Below are 22,663 nucleotides of genomic sequence, written 5' to 3'. Positions count from 1 at the left end.
CTCACTTGTACAAGCCCTTACCTTGGGGCTACATTGTGGCTGTATCGGTGCTGGAAAGTTGAATAGGATTGGGCCCTCAGTGGGTGAGGTTTGGGGACAGACCTTGGGTGTGCCTGACGGAATGGATCATGCCTCTGTAGTGTAAATAAGAAAACTTATTATTGTTTGTGATGTTCTAGTTAGATGATTTAGAATGCATGTGAACCTGAAAGCCAAACCAGACATGCATACAGATATGTGCTTCCAAGCAGAAGTTTAATTTTTTTCACTAAAAAACAGGCTTATATGGTACAACTCTGGCTGGGATTGGAATGTATGAGGAAGGGGAAGTTTATTCCCCCCCTCCCCCATGCTATTTCTAGGCAAAAATTGCCCTTCTCATGTACAGTTTGTTCCTGAAGTGGTGATTGAGAAAACCATACTTCAAGGAAAAATAATTCTTTCTGAGGGGTGCTTTTTCAGTGTTGTGCATAGACAGCATTCCTCCCCCTCCTCAACTGCACTTGCCCCAATTAGGACCACCTTCCTCCCACATGTACCTGTTTTTAATGAAGAGGTGGAACTTCTGGTTGAAAAAGTAGCACAAGTTTGCATGCACATTTACAGCCTAATCCTAATGGGACCAAAACAGCCACCGCTGTATCCAGTGTGAGCAAGGAGGGAGCTGGAAGTTGCCTCAAGGTAAGGGAATATTTGTTCCCCTGTCCTGTGTTGAGCCCCAGCAGCTGCTGTGGGTTTACTCAGATCAACAGCAGCTTAATTGCTGGTGCAGAATTGGGTAACCCCATGTAGGGGTTTCAGGCCCAGGAGGATGGATAAGATCTGGCGACAGCTTCTGCTGCCACCCCCACCTACCTTCCAGGCCTGGTCCACCCATCTCCTGTCCCTGCTCCACCCTCCTCTGCCCCGTTTCACCCTCTCCCTGCCTTCCCCCACATTCTCCCACCCTCCCCTGCCCCAGAACACGTCTGTACCACTCAGCAGCAGGCTTACTGCCAGTGGCTCCTGGGGTCTCTCCAACCGGCGCAGAGACCCAGCGCCTGCCCACGCTGGACTCCATGTCAGCATCTCCCTCCTCCTGGATGCCACCAAGTACTTTTATAGCACCTTTGGCACAGCCATCTCCCTGGCAGTGTACGAGACCAGCACTGCAGAACAGTAGGGTTGGGCTCTTGGTTTGGTCCTGAGTTGACAACTTGGATTTTTACCATTTCTATCTGTTGAAGAATTAACCAAAATATCCATATGTACCACATAAACATTGTTTATTACCAAAATTCTTACTGCTCTTAATAGTAATATTATTGTACAAAATATGTGCACAAGGATATTGCTGGCAAGATAATAAAGCCTTTTTTAAATGTGTCTGTTAGATATCAGTTGCATTTGTAACCTTTTGGAATAGGGATTCTATTCAGTCTTGCTTTGTTTTTTAACCTTCCTTTTGCTGTACCAAAATTCCAAAAAATATCAGACAAGGAATTCAGGTTTTAAATATAAATCATATATTAAGATCTAAAATCCATATTGTTGCTAATTATATATGTAATCAATATTCCATAAGTAGCTCAATTAGAAATAAAACTAGGTAGATTTTCAAATGAAAAAACATGATTTCTCTGCTTGAAAAGGACCTAGTTGTGGGTACTGTGTCAGTAGAGAAACAATGGAAGCTTGTTCTATTATTTATATGAATTGACTGACTTGGCAGATTCCACTGCAGTAACCCTTTCTTGCAAGTGCAGATATGGGGGGGGGGAGAATTTGCTTTTCTTGTAAATCAAAGGTGACACTGAATATTGTTTAAAAAGAAAAATGAATTCTTGTGTACTTCTTACCATGATTTGCAGAAAGGCAAATGTATTGTTGTTTTGTTATTGAAGAGTCTGTCAAATCCATCTATTTTTAATGAGCTCATTCTTGGAAACAGGAGAGGAAGCACACTACTTAACCCTCCACCACACACCCTATGGAAATTAATTGAAAGTACAAATATTACAATAGATATGTTAAGCATTTTGAGATGTATGTCGTGTTGGTAGGAAAAAAAAAAAAGAGCAATTTTTTTTATTAGACTGCAATCCTATGCACACTTTCCTGGTAGTAAGCTCCATCAAACACAGTAGAGCTTACTTCTTAGTAGACACACATAGGACTGTGCTGTTAGGCTGCAATCCGAACCTCACTTTCCTGGGAGTAAGTCCCATTGAACATAATAGGACTTACTTCTGAGTAGATCTGCTTAGGATTGTGCCCTTAGTTTTGTATGCGAAGGATGACCTATGCCAGTAGTTCTCAAACTCTCCAGGAGTTAGAAAATTGCTGCAAGTTCCTGACGGGGAGGGGCAAAGGCAGTCACACAATTGCTGTGATCCTGGCACTGCCAGGGGCAAAAGGGTTCTTTTTTTAAACTTACGTGAGGCACCACCAGTCTCCTGGGATGTGTGCAGAGCCTGTGGAACCCTCTGCAGGTCTCCTCAAGCCCCCAAACCGCCAAAAATAGTAAAATAAAGGCTGTTTCCAGTTTCATGACAAAAACGCGAAGTGGCTGTTTTTTTTACTATTTTTGGCAGTTTGGAGGCTTGGGGAGCCCTGCAGAGGGGTCTGCTAGTATTTTAGGTTGCTTAAGAGTTTCCTTGCTTAATCTATATTTTCAGATGTTCAAAATGTTGGCAAAGAATTGAATTTTTGAGCGAAAGATACATTTCCTTTAAAAATTACTACCTGATAGCCTACTGATCAAGCTGAAAAGCAGAAATTATTGCATGTACAGGCCTTTGTGAACTATAGTGTTACCCCAGAGCAGCAGCCTAAAGAGTGCAAACAACAAGTCAAATTAGATATGCACCTAATCACATGTGACCTTTTGGTTTACTTAGTTTACTGAGTAGTGGGGGGGGGCATGAGACATGGCGAACTGTGGCAGGTGGGTAGAGGGGCTTTACTTTGCCACTTCAAATGAATGTCAATAGAAAGTGTTTTGGCAATAGAAAGATGTTAGGTATTCTGGATCATAGGGTCATATTGCATAATCTGATGCATGTTTAGTTTGGCCTTTACCTACTAAGTTACATAACCTTTAAGGGGAGAAAGTCATAGTCTTTAGCTAGGTGGAAGATGGGGGCTTTATTCCTTCACTGTGGTAGCTAGAGGGATGTCACAATGATAAGTATTGACGACACCACAACATGCTATGTAATCACCCCCTTCCACGATAAGAGCCTTACCAGGTGGCAGGAGCAACATGCAGGAGATGCCTCGGCGTTGCTCCTGCCACCCAGTATGGTGAGGGGCCGATTACACTGCATGTGGTAGCACCATCAATACTTCCTATTGTGACCCCCCTCTAGCTGCGCTAGTTCCTGTTACTTCAGTTACTGTTGCTGCGCAAAGTTTTCTGGGCAGCAGAGTGACAGCAGATTGATCAAGAAAGGCAAGAGCAACACAGCAGCCCAGCTCCAGGAGCTGAAGGATATTCAGAGGGGCCCCCATATCCCCACATCCCTGGATTTACTTATCCACAGATTGGGTGGGGGGTCCCCAGCGCACGCACCCCCTCCAGAGGTGAGGGAAGCAGAGCACCCAGAATGGAACCTCCACCAATAAGAGGCCACCTGTAGTTCATGTATTTGGGTTTTCATGGAAAATTTATGGAGATTCATAGGAAGAAAAATATTTTAAAATCCCATCAAATACAAATAGAATTTGCCTAACAAGCAAGCAATACCAAACACTTTTGTATTATATTTTTAATCCAGAAAACTTATGGAAACGGGACTGGACGATAAGATCACAGCTCCCTAGTCAGAATGGCTTCCCTCCACATCTGCCAAAGCACCAGTCAAGGGATTATCCTAATATGTCTTTTCATTCCTATTCAAGTGAAATATCACAGTGTTCATGGTGTTTGCCATCCCAGCAAATATAATTTAATAATGAAATTATAAGCATTCTGACTGTTTTAGCTCCCACACATACCTGGGCAGCTTTCCATGTTTTCAGCTGTGAAAAGTCATGGATAATTTTGTATGAACTGGAAAATCCATTACTACTCTGACATACACATTGTCTTAGCTGTGGTATTAATCTTTAGATCCCACTCCAGATGGTTGGGTTGGGTTTATCTTGTGATAGTTCTGTATTCTTGAGGACTGAACCTACATTTACATATCCCTTTGACATGGAAACTTGTATTCATGGCAGTCATTCATATTAAGGAGAATTTGTGTCTTCTACATGGGGTACTGATAAAAAAAATCATGTTTCCCTTAAGCCATTGCTGACTATTTATTTTTCATTCCTTCAGATTGCAACTGCTACATATGTGCCAATTATCTGCAATTTTGCTGAAGTTGCAGCCCAGTCCAATGCAGGATTGGGCTGTACTAGGGAAAGTTTTGAGACAGCAGAACAAAACCATTGGAAACCATTTTGGAATGCTGGTGCAGCCCTTTTTGGTGTGGCTACAACAGTGGAGGGGGGAGGATAGGATTGGGTTCTTGGACATATTAGTTCAAAGATTTACTTTTGGTGCTCTGTTGATTTTTGGCATAGCTTACAGAAATGGAGAAGACAGGTGATTCGGAGCCACCTGTTTACTTGCTTGATTGCAGCACACTGAGAAGACAAATGAGTCACAGGCACAGTTTAGAACAGCCTAAGGGCTGCTCTGAGTAATATGCATTGCAACAGACCCTTGGAGACTATGGCAGCACTCCCCAAAGATCAAGCAAAGTGTCTGCTGCTGCAGCACATTTTTTTCTTTTTCTCCTTTTACAGTTCCTCTTTCACGGATCATGACAAAAGATTAGTTGACACCACTCAAGCAGTCACCAACTGTAAAACTCAAAACCTGATTATGTACTGTCTTCCATTCAATAAGCAACATGCTGCTTTGGCACAGGGTCAGGTCCCTGTTTTCTGGCAAAGGAATGAGAGGCCCCCTTTCAGTGCCATTGAGGGTCTAGTACCAAATCCTGTGCTTTACTGCCTATACATAGCGTAGCCTTCTTCGGGGTCTTTGACTAGTCTCCAAATGCAGAATATTTATGTTTGTAGACATAACAAAGTTATTTTTTTTTAAACACATAGTCACAGTGTTTTGGGTTTGTTTTTTTTAGAAACATATAATCACAAAATCTGCCATCCCTTCTTTTTTTAATCTTTTTTTCTTCAACTCTCTTAACATTCACATCTAGCTAAGATCCTCTAGCATATTTGCACCAAAAATGTGGTTGAATGAATATTTATAGAGAATCAGTAGCTTTGTTTAACCTATTATTACTTTATTTGTTCTTGTTACAGCAAATATGATGCAGTGAACAGAACATAAGACTGGGAAGACCCAGATTCAAATTCCTATTTAGCCATGAAGCTCACCATTGACATTAAACAAGTCACTATTTTTCACCCTGTTCTACCTCATAGGATGTTCTGAGAATGGGAGAGGGTGAAAGACTTGTATGGTGTTCTGGGCTCCATGGAGGAAGAGCAGGATAAAAGTTTAATAATAAATATATTATTGTTTGCGAGACAAGCTACTAAATTGTGCATACAGTTTTACTCACCCAAGATGCTTTCTTTTCTATAGGTGGGATAAGGAGGTATGGGATGGCAGTGGGGCAGGGAGGACGGTGGTCTAGGATGAAGCAATATCGGAGGCCATCACATGCCAATATCCTAACCCGCTTCTAGGTCTTGATCTCCTGATCCAGGCCCACATGGACCTGCACAGGTTATAGAGCTGGCACAGGTCTGAGTCGACCCAGTGGTCCAGCACGGGTTTACCCTGGGGCAAGGGAACAAAGGTTGCCTTACCCCAAGGAGGCCTCCAGATGCCGAAACTCCCCAAGCGCCTGTTGGTGCTACTGCATCTCCACACAGCGTGTTAAGTGAAATTGGTTTGTTTGGCTATGATGAAATGGATCCCAATTTGTTGCTTCATGGCAATGCCCTTCTTTGAATCAGCTCCACAGTAGGAGTGGCACTGCAGCAGTAGCAAAAAAAAAAAAAAAAAAGTTAATACAATACAACAGAAGAAGTTCAGCAGCATTGCCAACCAATTAGAAAAGACCAATCGGATTTATGTCTGTGTCTTGATCTGCAGAAACCTGCAGGTGAACCTTTTCATAAGATAGAGGGAAACATTTTAATTGCTGTAACAGCTGTTTTAGCAAACTGTTGTCTTATCTGCATCTGCAAGGGTCAGATCAAAAGTTGGCTACTGTAGACCTTGGAGAATGAAATGTCAAATTGCTTTTAAAAACTTACTTCTTGTATTGCAGCAACTTCTATGTATGGAATGGTTTGCAAGGTTTTGAATGTCAAGCGGAATAGAGAGGCAGTGAATTCTCAATTCTCCATAGAACAAAGTTGATGAAAATGCCTAATAGTATAACCGCAGAGATCTTGTCTACCACCACTGCTCCTCCGGGTATTCTGTTTAGAGAGAGGGAGTATCTGGCAGGGGTGGAAGGGAGTGGAGGGAGAAAATACCCCTAAAGCATATGATCTTTCACAGATTGCCTAGTAAATCTTCATGGATTACTAATACGTGAATAACTTCCCACTGCAGGAATAGTCTTGCATTAGAGATTTGTCTGAAGAACTTCCACAGTTCTGAAGAGAAAAATAGGAGATTGCTTCACTTCAGTCCTTTTTTTCCACAGAAGCACCTAAAGTTGGCTGAATGAAAGCAAAATATAAAATGAAAGATGTACCTCTTTGTGGCACACTTCTCTTAACAGCTGGCTTTGGAATTTCCTGGCACGCTGTCTTTTGACTGGAATTCACAAGTCCTTTCATTACTGCTGGGATTTGCCAAGCGTATGTTCCTCAGTTTAGAGAAGCCACCTAATGTAATGTACAGGACTCATTTCCCACCATGGGAGGTTTCTTCTAAACACATAATTCTGACAATAAATCTCCCCAGTTAATACATAACCTGAAAAATGGTGGGCAATAGAAAGCCAACTGTGAGCTATACTTTGTGGATGTTGCTGGAGCTTATTGATTTCTTATGACATGGACCTCAGTACCCCCAAAAAACAATGGTGCAAGTTATTTGAGATTGTACTAAGTAAGGAGTATTGAGTCCAGTTCTGGTCACCACATCTCAAAAAAGACATAGTGGAAATGGAAAAGGTGCAAAAGAGAGCGACTAAGATGATTACGGGGCTGGGGCACCTTCCTTATGAGGAAAGGCTACGGCGTTTGGGCCTCTTCAGCCTAGAAAAGAGACGCCTGAGGGGGGACATGATTGAGACATACAAAATTATGCAGGGGATGGACAGAGTGGATAGGGAGATGCTCTTTACACTCTCACATAACACCAGAACCAGGGGACATCCACTAAAATTGAGTGTTGGGCGGGTTAGGACAGACAAAAGAAAATATTTCTTTACTCAGCATGTGGTTGGTCTGTGGAACTCCTTGCCACAGGATGTGGTGCTGGCGTCTAGCCTAGATGCCTTTAAAAGGGGATTGGACAAGTTTCTGGAGGAAAAATCCATTACAGGGTACAAGCCATGATGTGTATGCGCAACCTCCTGATTTTAGAAATGGGCTATGTCAGAAGGCCAGATGCAAGGGAGGGCACCAGGATGAGGTCTCTTGTTATCTGGTGTGCTCCCTGGGGCATTTGGTGGGCCACTGTGAGATACAGGAAGCTGGACTAGATGGGCCTATGGCCTGATCCAGTGGGGCTGTTCTTATGTTCTTATGTTAAGTAGGATGTGAGAAAAAGTGAGCTCTCAACATAGCCCTCAACCCAGAGTTGTGCCTTGCTTTGTAAATGAAATGTTAGATATCTGTACCAATGAATCAAATGCTGCTTCTATGATCGCTTAGGCTTCTCCATCCCTACTACAGGCAGGCTGTCTGTTGTTTAAAAAAAAGATTGAAACATTGATGCATTTCTGGAACATTGATTCATTTATAAGAACAAATTTTCAAAAATACCCTCCAGGGGTAGGAAATTTTTAGGTCCAGGAATGGGGAATGGGCCAGAGGGGCAATTTGGAGTAGAAGAGGGGAGGATAGCGGCTGCCACACATGCTGAATTCTCTCCCCCTGTACCTTGGAGTTCTGCTTGGACTTATGCCAGCTAAAGATCATAGTGCTAAAGAGCTGGTGTAGGTCCAAGGAGACCCTTTGGAGACCAGGCAGCCTATGGAATGATAAGTAAAAAAGTGTTTTACTTACCACTTCTGGGCTGTCTGGTCCCAGGACAATCACAGCATAAAAGCAGGTGCTCTGTTGGCAGTGCTGCACACTTTGGGTCATAGGATCAGACTGGACTGTAAGTCACAACAAACTTTAACTAGACTGGAGTTATAGTTTTTAAGTGAGAGGATAAGGTCAGAGCATAAGAAAAGTTCTGCTGGATCAGGCCAAATGCCCATCTAGTCCATCTCCCTGTATCTCACTGTGGCCCACAAGATGCCTCTGGGAGCACACAAGACAATAAGGTACCTTCATCGTGTTGTCAGACTCTTGCATCTGCCAGTTCTCCTGGCCTGTAACCTGTGATGGACTTTTCATTTATAAATCTGTCCAATTTCTTTTTTAAGTCATCTATGCCAGATGCCATCACCACGTCCTCTGCCAAGGAGTTCCAGAAACTAGTTGCACACTGGGTAAAGAAATATTTCTGGGTTCCATATAGCAGCGCATGCTTTTATTCTCATTTTTACTTCCTGTATTTAATGGCACCACATGTGATGCCATGCATTAATTAATACATATTTTAAAAGCCTTATAAACACCACAAAATGGATCAAGAACATTGCTGCACCTTGTTTCCTGCAAAAGGGGAAAGGTGTTTTAAAATAGCTACAAAGAGTATTTCTGATGAAGAGTTATTTTTTAGAATATCTTTATTTGCATTAAGAAGTATAACGAATTCTAGTGATCAAATATAGTCACTAATCTTTCTTTTTAATGATCAGCTGTAAAGGCTAATCCTCCTGATAACGACATGAAAGAACATGATGTGCTGTTAATGAAATCTGTGTCTTTTGAACTCAGATAAAGGTACTCTTCAGTGACTAGGCAATATTTCTGCCGGTACGGATAAACTGAGCAATTGGCTATAATCGTCCTCTGATATTGCTTTTATGGTGAAAAACTGAATTTTATTACCCTGTATGGTATTATCCTAATCTGCAAATTGCTCAGGGACACAAAACCCCATAGCTTACTGAGATGGTTTTTCAGAATCTAGGGGCAGCACTTTCATATTAAATAATTTTGGGGAGGTCCCTGTGTGTTATGGTGCAGCTTTTCCTCAATTATTTTGTAGACCTTCAAGGAGATCAAATTTATATTATGTGTCCAGTGCTATTCCCATTAAAACCAACTGGGTATTTTAATTAGATAACATCAAATACAAAGAAACCTCTGTTTCCCACTACTGCTCCTTGAGCATTTCAAAACAAAATGGTTGTGTATATTTTCATTGACCTCATTCAGATGTAATGGCAAACCATTTTGTAGCGGAAAGTCATTGGTTTGCAAGCTCTCCCCTCTTCCTCTTTTGCTCCTCACCAATCCACTGCCCAAGGCAACCCCTTTGGTCAGCATAATGGATAGGCCAGCCCTGTTACTCGCATGTGAATTGCGTCGATGTGTCTATGGTTTCTAAAATTATGAATATGAATGAATTGTTCATAGCTTCCCTGGGCCTCCCAATGCCTTATAAGGCATTAAAAAAGTCACTTCCAGTTCCATGGATAAACCAGATATAGCATTTTTTTTTTTTACTGGCCCACGGACCCAATCTGAGGATAAGTGAATTTTCAGATATGGGACCCACAGATACAGGGAACCCCCCGAATTAGCTGAACAACTCAGCTTTCACCACTTATTTTTAGGAATACAGCTTGGCATCCCTTATCAGGAATTCCAAAATACCGAGTATTCAGCAATATGGAACTTTTTTGAGTACCAACATGACTTTTTTCTTTTAAAAAAACACAACTTTTTTGCCTAAAGAAATAGTCACAAACTGTTTCATGCACTAAATTATTAAAAACATTGTGTAAAATTACCTTATACATATTATAAGGGGTAAACGGAACAAATGAATTTTGTGTTTAGACTTGGGCCCCATCCCCAAGATCTCTCATTATGTATATGCAAGTATTCCAAAATATGGAAAAATCCGATATCCAAAATGCTTCTGGTCCCAAACACTTTGGATAAGGGATTCCCAACCTGTATATTCATATTTGATTTTAGCTACTTTGTGCATTTTTTTTTTTTTACACTGAATAAATTTCTGAGGATTGGTAGAAATGACTACAGGTCCAGCCTATTTATACACAGATTTTTCATATTTGACTCAACACGAATGGCCCCTGCAAATGAGAAGGAATGTGCTGATCCCTGGAGAAGGGGAAAAATGCATCCCTTTAAAATCAGTTTAAAAAACTGAACATTCTTTAACAATAGCCTCCTTAATGAGAGAGAGAGGGCAGCTGGCTGACAATCCATCAATCGTTCTCTCTCCAGCAGACCCCTCTGGGAGGGGTCAGAGTGAAGCATTTCTAAGCACCTTGAGAGAGACTGATTGTTGGACTGTCATCTTAATGACTCTATCTTAACATCACAAAGATCAGCAATGCTGTTTTTCAATCACAGGAGCAAAGAAACTTTATATTTTAAATTGATTTGCTATAGTGCGGTTTTTTGCCATCCACTTGAGTGCTTGGAAGGGAACCCACTTGAATAATTGGTCTCAACCTGTATTTGTATTGTGGTATTTACTTAAAACATATTGCACAGTGACTACAGACTCATGAAAAGTTAGTCATGAAGAATGTGGCCATGCAGTGATACATGTCTTACAATATGTGTGCAGACCAATGTTTCCTCCTGCTTGTGCAAATGCTATAAAATTTGTCTGGTTGACTGTGTAGCTGGTTGACATCCAATCCTGTGCTTCCCTTGACCCAGGGCTGCAGTGGCACCAAAATGGTGACTACTGCATCCAACGGCTCAAGGAAGCAGCACCAGATCTCTTTGGGATAAGAGAACAAACCCCTGAGTCAGGCCACTGCCTCTTTGCATGATTGCAGTTGCTACGTGGTGAGCAAATATCTGAATTCGTTCTATATAGGATGCCAAAAGGAATTGGAGGAAAATTAATGTTTTTGTTTTAATTTGGCAACTTTCTAAGTTAATTGAATTTTGTACATTGTTTATTTATCCATTGTCTCTATATTTCCAGGGCCACAGCAACTCACAGGGGCCAAGTTATATTCAAGGATGCCTTAGCCCAGCAGTTGTGTGAACAGGGAGGTAGGTGTTATTTTCATTTGAAATATTGGTCTTCAATATCCATCATCATCATCATCATCATTAATTGAGGAATTAAAAGCTCGATCCTATTCGGATGCCACACTGATGCCATATGGATGCAGGCGTGACTGCAGTCATATCCTAAGCCCATATAGGCAATGACTCTGCAGCACTGCTAGCAATGCCTGCAGTGTCTTGACATCGATGCAGCATTAGCATGACATTGGTGCAACGTCTGGGTGTCATCAGTGATATGACTGTGCATTGTTGCCTAAGGAGCCAGTCATAACATCCACCCAGAACCTTTTCTCACTTCTGCAGGCACACAAAAATTCCCTGTTTCTCACAATTATTAAAGTTGCAGGATTTTTATGTCTTGTCTCTTACATCTTGTTTCTTCTTGTCACTCCATCAAGTACCTGCTTCCAGTTCCTACAGTGTCCCAGTACTTTATTTGTCGTAGTCAAAATGTGTTTGGCTCTCTTTATGTTGTGAACCTGAAATTTCTATGACATGCAACTTTGGAAGATAGTTCTGAGAAATGCCCCACTCAGCCCCAATGCCACCTAAAACACCAAGTCTAATCAATTGTGGTTTTTTACTATATAAATAATTTGTGCTTCCAGTTCCTACAGTGAACAAGCAACAACCTTGCAGTTCTTTAAAATACAAAAAATAATTGAAGTTTCCAACTTGTCTTCTGGGATGTCTTCAACCATTTATACAGTATACCACTGCATTCTTAAAATATTTTGATGCAGAAATCTCCTGCCCTTTATATATTGGTAAGATCAACACATACTGTGTTGAATCTTAAACTTCATTATTAATTAGAATTAAAGCTTTCTGTTTTGTTGAAAGATTAGGAAGCCATGCTAATTAGTTTTTTGCTGATTTGTACAAAAGAAAGGATTGTCTGTCACACAATGTGATAGTAACAGCATTTACAGACTTGATCTGACTTGGTTTCAAAACGCTGTTCAACTGCAAATTGGTGTAACTCACATTAGTGAATCCAAAGAGGTCCTGCATACTTCAGATCCACCCAAAAGGTTATTACTCATGAGTGAGTAGTTCAATAAGATTTATATTAATATTATAAAAATGCATGCATGGAAACATGAGCAGAGGGATGAGTTGCCAAGAATAATTATTACATCTCTTCCTTTTTAATAAGCATTGATACATGCTATTTATATTTGAGCACTGCAGAAGCCAAATACTCTCCATTGGTGGGGTTTCTGCTTTTTTTAAACTTCAAAAAAGAAGAGATTGTGAAAGAAAAGGTAATCACTGACCCGAAGTGTAAATTCACACATGTGCTTCATTTCAGAGACCCAGGCATAAGGGCTTCCTGTTGATATCTATGAAAGCAAATATTCTGCATGCCCTGTGGGAAATGGGAAAAACTCCATGTGCCCAGGAGTGTTTCTTTTCAGAGACAATAAAGAGAAGACCCTACAGAAAAACTATTCTAAGTCACTTGTTGACTTCCTTATTATAACAGAGCCTAGCAAAAACATTTGGCACCATGAGTTATGAATTCATAGAGCCAAGAGTAGCTGCCTTGATGTTTATCTTATGCCAAGGCAGGTGCACGCTTCCAGCAGTGCCTTTCCACTGTATTCCATTATACTTTTTCATATATTTTAAACATATTTTCGTATACATTAAGCACAATCTTGTGAGTATAACAGCACAATCCTATGCAAGTTTACTGAGAAATAAGGCAGATTGTATTCAGTGGGGCTTACTCCCAGGAATATGAATATACGATTGCAGCCAGGCAGCCCAATCCTGAGCTGCCCAGCTGTAAAACTGTATAAACAAAAAGGGCAACATTATCAAGAGTTTCTCCCCCCACTGTTGAGTAAAGGGCTCGCAGAACATCTGCCTCTACCCATCCCTGGAGACATGCCAAAATTGGTATATTTCTGGCGATGAGGCTTGTGCAAGGGGCAAAATGAGAAGATATGTTCAAGTGTTTCCACGTGATGCAGGCCACAGGACGAAGCCCTGCTGATAGAGATATTCCCTTACACCGTACTCATAAAAGAGCTGAGGGAAGGGCATTATATCTTGCCAGCATAAAGGCTCTTCTTAGCTTTGGGTTATGCAGGTAAATTAGATAAGATGGCATCCTACCAAACTGAACAGGTATATCGAAGTGCAATGGAGAACAGGAGGTTTTAACCATACTAATTAGCTCTTGGCATTCAATATCAAGAGTTTTCTCCCTGATTTCTCTAAATAAATGCTGCTGTTTGACCCATCATAACCAATCTCTCAATAACAAGACCTATTGATTTCAACTGACAAACAGTGCAGTGATCCCATATGGCGGGACCATGTCTTATGCCAGTTGGTACATCAGACTATCATTAGCGACATTAAAGAGAACACCAAGGCAGAATTTTGCAAATCTTAGTGACACCAGTTTGTTCAACCTAATAAGACCAGATTCAAGGCATAAATCAGTATAGGGGATGCTGCATGGCATACCTAGAATTTTCCAAAGAAAAGTAGATTGAATACACTCAGTAACTTGATCGAATGCCTTGAACCAGACCCAGACACTATATAGGGCTTGTGATATAACCTTAGCTTTATCCAGAACCGCAGGTACATATCTGTTGTCCTGGGTTTAGTAAAATCTTGCAATTGCTAATGATGAAATCTTGGCCAAGTTAAGTACTGAGCTACAGTGTGAAGCCCAAGAGTGCATTGTGAAATGTGATGCCTAAGTATTTGAACTGGCAAACTCGCTCTATCTTATTGCCTTTGCAAATCCAGCTGTAAGATTTCCATCTCTTTGCAAAAATCATAATTTTAGACTTGATATAATTGATCTCTGGCTTATTGGCTGTTCGATAGTCAGCACATCTGTTAAGCAACCTTAAGAGGCCCACACAAGTGCAAGATAAGAGAGCAATGTCATCCGCATATAGAAGTAGCGGCACCTGAAGGTTACCCAGCTTGGGGCAATGGCTATTGACATTCTCCAAGGCCAGGGCAAGATCATTCATAAGCAGATGGAACAATAGGGGTTCCAGGATGCAACCCTGTTTAAGCCTTTTATTGGTGGATATCGGTTGGGATAATGTCCCAGAATGGGGGCACCGCACCTTACACGATGTATTGGTATACAACTATCTGATTAATAACATACGTCTTTTGCTTGTGCACCCCCCAATGAACACTCGAGACAACTGAGCTGGGAGAAAGGGCCACTTTATTAACAAGTAAGATACTGTAGAAAGAGAGGCAGAGAGACCTGTAGATGCTGTGGCAGCGAAGCACCAGCGTGCGGAGGCTGGACCCTCAGAAGACACCAGAATCGTATCTGTCCCCCGGGCTGGGCGAGCATCCGACTCCAAGCCTGGCCCCATTACAGGCAGCACAGCTTATCCAGGTCTTCACCCCGTGGAGTGGTGAGGCAGCCAGACTACAGGCAATGCCACCTCGAGCTGCAGAGCCTCAGAGGTGGCCCTGTAGTCCCGGCCAGGGCCCCGTCCCTGCCCTTGTGCCGCTGGGCCCCTGAGGACTGAAAGTGGGTTCCACCCTGCCTTGTAAGGTAAGCTTGTTCCACAGCAGATCTCTAACTATTGAATCGAACAACCCCTTTAAATCAATAAAAGCTACATACAGCCTTGCCTTGGATACTTTGCTTATTAGTAAGGTGAGAGAGAATCAGACAGTTATCAGTAGTCGATTTACCTTGCCTGAAACTTGCTTGCTCAGGTCCGAGAATACTATGGGACCTGAATACTTAGAATACTATATAGTATTCTAATATACTTAGAATACTAAGCCCAGGCCAGGGGCTTATTATATAGGTTCCTCATGTAGGTTTTGCCAATGACTGATAATGTTAATAGGCCTAAAATTGAATGGGGAATTGGGGTCACCTTTTTAAAAAATTGGAGCAATGATCGCAGTTAGCCAATCTAGAGGGATGAGTCCCATTCTGTTAATTTGAAGAGAGGAGCGAACAGTTTTACCCACCAGTCAGGGTTGCTCTTCAACAATTCAGGAGGTATTCATCTGGTCCAGGGGCTTTTACCTTCCCCTTGTGAGCCTAATTTATTTTTCAGGCTTTCAGTAATGAGGAGAGAAACGCAGGCCTGAGGTCCAGAAAGGAGCCCTTGCAACTGAAAAATCAAGCTGGACTCCAGGGCAGGAAACTGTGCCTAGGCAAAGGTTCAATGAGACTACAAAAACTGTATCTACACCCCAGCTGGCTGTTGCAGCAGGAGGAAGCAGAATCCAGACCTTCAGAAGCACAAATTTAAGGAAATATCAGATGAACACAAACCAGGAAGTCCCACTCCAGAACATGCCAGAAAGTTTGTGAAAATTGAAGCTTCTCCTCCGTGAGACTTCAGAGCACAAAAGGCTTCATTTCCAATTAATTTTAATGGGAAAATTTCCCTAATCAGAGGAGAGGTGGTTGAGGTGAGAATTGAGAGGGAAAGGCATAAGCAGTGGCAGGCCTAGGGTACTGGACACTTGGAGTGGGCCGTTTGAAGATCTACCCTTTGAGCAGCTGCTCAAAGTGAAGGGGAGACCTGGCATCCACTTTGAGATCCCCTAAGGGAGGCCAGGTCTACTAGCTGCTCAGTGGTATGATTGACACCCTGCTTGTACTTGACATGAAGAGTGGACTGCCCACTATACTCTACTTGGTACATCTAATCTCTGTGTTTAGAACTCTCTTATGTTAGTTTGGTTTGACCATCTCTAGCCTTGGTTAGATTAGAGCAGGGGTCTCCAAACTCTGGCCCGGCGGCCAGATGCTGCCCGCAGCAAGCCTCTTCCCGGCCTGCAGCCAACCTCTTGTCCCCTGAAAGCCTCTGGCCCACTCAACTGAACATGACCAGAACTGTGCTCTGATTGTGTCTGGAGTGTGTTCTGAGGGCCAGAGAGGTTGAATGAATGAGCCCATTCATTCATTTATTCACTCATCTAAGTTCCATCTCTAATTTATTTATTTAAATTTTATATTTAAATTTTTTTTCTGGCCTTCACACCACGCCAGATATTTGATGCGGCCCTCTGGCCAAAAAGTTTGGAGACCCCTGGATTAGAAGGAGGAAAGCTTTTGGGGAGTGTACTTTGCCATCCAGAATTGCAACTTGGAAGGCCTGACCTTGCATTTCTGTTTCACCTTATCCATCTCACCTCAAGCCATCTTATCCAGTCCTGTTCAGCCTTCAGTTTGCCATCCTCTACATTTAAATATTTAATTATCAGCATTTACAATTGCCTATTGTTGTGCTTTCAATGAAGTTGCAGATTAAATGTGAATTTAATTGACCGGGTAGACATACAGTATAAAGTTATTGAGGCAAAGCATATACCTCAGTTACAATATGTTTGCCTAATATATGGACATAGAAGACAATCCAGGCAAAGGTATGGGTTTTTAAGTTCCACTGATTTTCAAAGGAGAGTTGAACATATACTCAGCACTCTCATGCTGAAATCAATGGGACAAAATTCTGTAATTTTGCCTGGATTGTGCCGATAACCTTTGGGGACTAGTAAAACTTCTTGACTTGGAAATACTTTGAAAAGTGCTGTAATCAATTTTATGTTATGGTCTAAGTGTATGGCATTTTTGGACCTTAATTATAATTGTGAAGGTCAAAACTGCACCCTAGTGCAATGAAATGTAATAAAGAAATTATTTCAGGGAACATGAAAGAAAGTTCATCACTTTTTAATGTTAACTTTATCATTCTTGTATAATTTCTCATATGAAGCATTAGAATTTAAAATTAGTTGAAAGGTACTTGAGGCAAAAAATTCCAGTGCTTTTTTGGATACTCTAGAAATTTGGGAAATGAAACACCCTTAGCATTAAAATTTTATGGGCAGGGAGTTAACTGACTTTTGCTAAGCTTTTAGTGCTTTTTAACCTTACAAATTTTTTTTTTTCAAAAGCAAAATGTAACAGTAATTCATGTATGTAGTGTTATTTTTCTACTGCTTCCAAAATACGTTTCTTGTACTAAAGAATCAGGATAAAAATTTCTACAAAGTTCTTACCAAAAGAAAAAAGGTGTCCATTGCAGTCAGTACATTTCTATGTAGGATGTTGGGCAGGAAGAGGATGGGCAACCCAAGCCTATCCCTGGCACCACCCCCAGGTGCAGCGGCACCAAAATGGCTATTGCTGCATTGGTGAAAGGGGACTTACATCCCCTTGCCCCAGGGAAAGCCCCAGGCTCTGCAATGTGGTTTCTCAAGTACGCACCAGCTATTTTGCCAGCGCAGACTTGAGAGCCTCTTTGTCAGGCTTTGTAGCCCAACTCGGAGGATAGCATATGGCGGAGCAGGGCTCTGCCAGTCCCCCCTCCTGCCCCAGTTCCTCCTCCTAACCCCCCTCCCCATCCTTCCCCTGCCCCGTATTGCCTCCAAGACCCTCACTGCTACCCGGAGCTCTGAGCGGTGTCCTTCTGGTGCTGGGCTCAGCGCTGACTGGCACAGGGCTGGCGCTGACTCCTCTCTAGGTGATGCAGACATGCCTTATGGCATGTTTGTGGCACCCTGCGCCAGTGCTGAAGGATTGGGTCCTAACTGCACCTAACACCACTCTTCATTTGTTTATTTTGAAGATTTTGATGCTGTCCTTGAGTTAGCAAAGTGAGGTAGTACAGAAAGTTCTATCTGTGGTGTTATAGCCCATTCACACATGAAACTCATAATGTGATGTTGCTTCATTGAATGATAAACATGCACATATGAACTTACCTGGTCACTAGAAGAACTTGAGCAACAAGATGGAAAAACCATCCACTTCCATCAAGCAAACTTCATTACAGGAACTGATATGGTCATACATTACATGTAGTGGAAAGATTTTGATTTTCTGCCGTATGTAGTGGAAAAGATTCTGATTTTCTACTATATATTTTTACTGTGACTTCTGGAAAGCATGGAGGAGAACTGTGTTTCCCAAAACACATTTCACCTCTGTTGTCTAGGGCTGCAAGGCAATTGTTTATTTCACATTGTCAGGCATGTCTCCCAACAAGGTTCAAATGGAAACTTTTCCAGTAAAATGTGAAGTTGTTCCTAGATTCCACTTCAAAATCCAGCTTTCGGTAATTTAAACCATCCTAGATATATGGACCAAAATACAGGGCAAATATTGCCCTCATTTCCTGTGCAAATGATAGAGGAGGAAATCCAAATTCTGTGTTTCAACCTAAAATTACTCTCTTTCAAAATACTGGAGGATAAAGTACACTGCTATAATGGAAGAATAAGCTCATGTTCAGGGCAAGAGAAAGGTTCTTTAAAAAAATCCTTTGCTCATGCTGTGGTCCAAGGGCCCAATCCTATCCATTTTCCAGTGCCAATGCAGTCATGCCAATGGGGCATGGCATACGCTGCATTCTGTAGAGGGGAGGCAGTCACACGGGCCTCCTCAAACTAAGGGAACATTTATTCCCTTTTCTCAATGCTGCGCTGTGTCTGCACCGGTGTTGGAAAGTTGGATAGGATTGGACCCCAAGTTCATAACACTGCTTTCCCATAACAGGTATTTCCCCAGGGAAAACAGGTTTCATTGGCTCTAAAAGCACATGCTCTCAAGTGTCCATCACATGCAATGTCATAATATGTAGTTTGACTTTTAGAGGTTGAGGATACACTGCAACATTTGGCTGTAGATTTCACTGGTTTCATCCTAAATGCCAAATCTTTGCTACAGAAAAAAATCCACTCAGTGAAAACCAAAATGACTGTGAAATGCTTGCTTAATATGTAAGAAGCAAATGCATAAATAAAAAAATTGATACAGCATTTTATTTCTGTTTCATTAAAGCATAATGCGCTCTCTCTCTCTCTCTCTCTCTCTCTCTCTCTCTCTCTCTCTCTTTCTCTTTGCAGCTCCAACAGAAGCTCCCTTGCATCCTCTTCTAGGTATGTCAGTAGAATTGGTATTTCTTGTTTACAGTGAATACTCTGTTATTTTGGAAATGTTTGCATTGTAATAATAAAATTGTAGATTTGAAAAAAAATTCATATATATCAGATTTCAAAGATAATTGAATGTACAGTATTTAATTATATCACCTCCCTTTTGCTATTTGCTTATTGAATTCCAAATTGCTGCATCCTCAATATCATCTCAAATGTCCCCAGGTGTGTAAAACAAGCTCTGAGAAAACAGTGAGGGAAATGTTTGTGTATTTCTAGATTAATCCCCAATTGGACTGAAAATCATATCTGAATCTTTTCCAGCTCATTTTGCATCCCCTAAATGTTGACAAAATAGCTGACAGATGTACCTAACAGATGTCTCTCTGTGACATCTCTGTCACTTATAAATATGTTTGAGCTCATTTGTTTATTACATTAGCCCTGAACAGACATTAGTCTTCTATCCAAATAGGAGTTGAAATCTAGATCACATCACTTGGCCCGCCCCCACAGCATGTCTCTCATCCATACATTTTGATGTTTTGATGTTCATACATTAACATTATATGTTTATGCCAGATCCTAACCCCTGTTTCCAGGTGGCCTGGGGCAATCCCGGGCTGCTCAGATTTGTGCCACCTCTCAAGGTGGCGCAGATCCAAGTAGCCCCATTGGGGCTGCTGTAGCTTTACTCAGGGTAAGGGGAAACGATTCCCCTTGCCCCAGGCTGAGCTGCTTTCAGCCCCAATCCTACCTTGGATTCAACACAGGCCCAGCGACCTGCGTGCTCCAGGGCAGGTTAGGATTGTGCTGTAAACCACACAGGGGACACAACAGCAGAAGCAGGGGTGGCTCATTTATGAGGCCAACTGAAGAAGCCAGTTCAGGCTGCAAATTAGTGAGGGGACACCCATCACAGCCTGCCTAGTTGCCTCCACTGCTCATCTACTTCTTCCCACTCCCTAGAATGGAAAAGGAAGAATGAGATGGAAAGGAAGAGGATATGTGGACAGGAGGAGAGTGCTCAGCTTGAACACTGGAGAGTGGGAAGAGCAGAATCTGGCACATCAGCGGGTAAATGAGGCAGCATTTGGCATGCTGCCTCAGGCATCAGGAGGTCTTGGGGCCAACCCTGAGCTCCAGGATACCTATATTTAGTTCAGTGTAATCATCCAGCACACAAGTAAATGCTAAAATAATTATATGTTTTGTGCAGAAATGAATTGCATTTGCTGCATAAAGTACAATACAGAGTAAATGTAAAACAGCTTCTGACTGAAACTTGGACACTCATAGGGCCATAGGAAGAAAAATAAGCTCCACTAAGTACAACACTGTTATGTACTGTAAGAAAACTAGATATCTTGGATCCTGACTCTGATCTTGCTTATACATATGTAAATGAGAAGTAATTCCATTGACCACAGGGGATTTAAACTTGGGTGCAAAATCCATGAATGTTAGAAGTGTAAGCCATGTATTAGGGCATCTGATAAATTCTTTTACCAGCAGTTGAAAATTTGAGAAATAAGAACTTGGACACTGAGTCACTTGCAGAACGTTTGGGGCTGTGAGAGAGAACAAGGATGAAGCCATTCCAGCTGACTGATTTTACATAAGTGGGGACTTCTGAAGTTATGCTTCTTTTTTATGATATTCCCCATAGGGCAGAGTCCAAAAGTTGAAAAGGAGGGTTTTTTTAAAAGACATTCAATCTTTTAAGAAATGAAAATAAATGCAAGAGACATGAGGTCTTTAGACAGATTATCCTCGTCTGTGCATAGGACTTTCAGTGAGAAAAAGGTTGCGTGCCAGTATTTGATTTGTTCAAAATACACTAGCAATGTTTTCCTTTGGTTCTTTTTCAGCTGAAATGCACAGTGAAAGCATTATATTACGTGATGACTTTGATTCTTATCAGATGCAAGGACTAAATCCAGCAATGTGGTAAGTTTAGAGTTTCTGCTTTTTTCCCACATTTATTTTAGGTGAACAAATACACTATGGGTGGGGCCTCGGTATCTGTGGGGGATCAGTTCTCAGACCCCCTATGGTAAGCAAATCTGCAGTTTTTGGCCCCTTAAGGAACTGCATTCGAGTCACTTCTGGAGGGCTTTCTGAAGCCCACAGAAGCTATGCATGTCCACCCGCGACCTCTGCAGAATGCCTCCTAAGAGGCAAAATTGCTATTTTCTGTTTTCAGAGGAAAACCAGAAGTGATGTTTTTATGCCTGGAGGACTTTGCTGGTCCTCCTACTGCCTTTTAAAGGCATAAAAACGTTGCTTCCAGTTTTCCTCCAAAAACTGGAAATAGCAGGGGTTTTTTTGCCTCTAGGAGGCATACTGAAGCCTGCAGAGGCTAAAGGCAGATGTGCACATCTGGGATTGCTGCCTCCTAGTGAAGCCTTAGTGATTGACCAATTGCCTCTGTGTGCATTTCAAAAGGTCAGCAAGGCTATTTTTAAATCACTGGAGCAAAGGGACTTTGTTTTTTAAATTGATTTGGTTTAGTGTGTTTTTTGCCATCCGTGTGAGTTCTGGGAACAGAACCCTTGCAAATAATGAGACTCAACCTGTACAGGTAGGTTATTTTCAGGATCTGGCCTTGTGTAAAATCAGACAAAACTATAGTCAGACACTCCCTAATTTTACCCCCAACTTATCCGAGGGTCATAGAAAATTCCATGGGTTTTTTCCTCGAACCCTACCCTCGACTTATCTGTGAGATTGACTTATAGGTTGTTGTTGATTCAATAAATTGCATTCATCCCAAGCCTCCTTCTTGTGTTCTTGGGGGGCGGGGGTGCCTGGGTAAATGTAGCATAGGGTAGTGCTGTAAGTTACTTTCTCCTGGATACATTTGCAGTAAGGGGAGAGTACTGTCAAGAAGATATGAACCTTGGAGCTGGAAAGTCTCTTTCTCCTCTATGATGACACTACTAATATGAGTGGCATACTTTTTTGAGAGGCACTAATTCTGAGCCATTTAATTTTTGAAGCAGTGCATTTCTAAAGGGGGCAAGAAGGCTTGGAATCAGGATTTACTCAAAGCTGTTCATCATTTTATGGAGAAAATAATCCTAAAGGAGATGAAAGATGATAAAAAGAGATGTTCCAGCTACCCAGAGCTCTTCACAGTGTTTCATAAACCAGATTATAGAGAAGTAGCTGAGTAGCAAAACCACTTTATATGCATGGAATTTGAGAAATTAAAGAGAGAGAAAAGGTCTAATAAGGTCATTCAGATTAACCTATAACCAGTGCATGTATCCCCTGTACTATATTTACAGGGAATGCTCCCTAAGTGCACATTTGTATACTAGAAGTAAGAGCTTGTATTTTAAGTTCAGTATTGGGAAAAGAAAGGGTTACGGGTAAGAAAATTAAACTGACTTTGGTGGTCAAAGTGAAAAGTGATATCAGACTATAA

The 22,663-nt window shown here is 41.7% G+C and overlaps 1 protein-coding gene across 1 annotated transcript in view; it reads left to right on the top strand.

Moving 5' to 3' along the window:
• The window catches only part of RELN (reelin), a 366,138-nt gene that overhangs the window by 133,786 nt on the left and 209,689 nt on the right, over nucleotides 1-22,663 (top strand). Inside the window, exons 4-6 of the mRNA XM_066633734.1 lie at nucleotides 11,231-11,301; nucleotides 19,201-19,233; nucleotides 21,102-21,180. Coding sequence (XP_066489831.1) covers nucleotides 11,231-11,301; nucleotides 19,201-19,233; nucleotides 21,102-21,180 — 183 coding nt within the window. The remainder of the gene's footprint in view (nucleotides 1-11,230; nucleotides 11,302-19,200; nucleotides 19,234-21,101; nucleotides 21,181-22,663) is intronic.

The sequence above is a fragment of the Tiliqua scincoides genome, chromosome 7, assembly GCF_035046505.1.
Source record: "Tiliqua scincoides isolate rTilSci1 chromosome 7, rTilSci1.hap2, whole genome shotgun sequence".
Classification (NCBI taxonomy): Eukaryota; Metazoa; Chordata; class Lepidosauria; order Squamata; family Scincidae; genus Tiliqua; species Tiliqua scincoides.
Note: the sequence above shows the minus strand (reverse complement) of the source record. Positions and strands in the feature narration are given on the sequence as shown.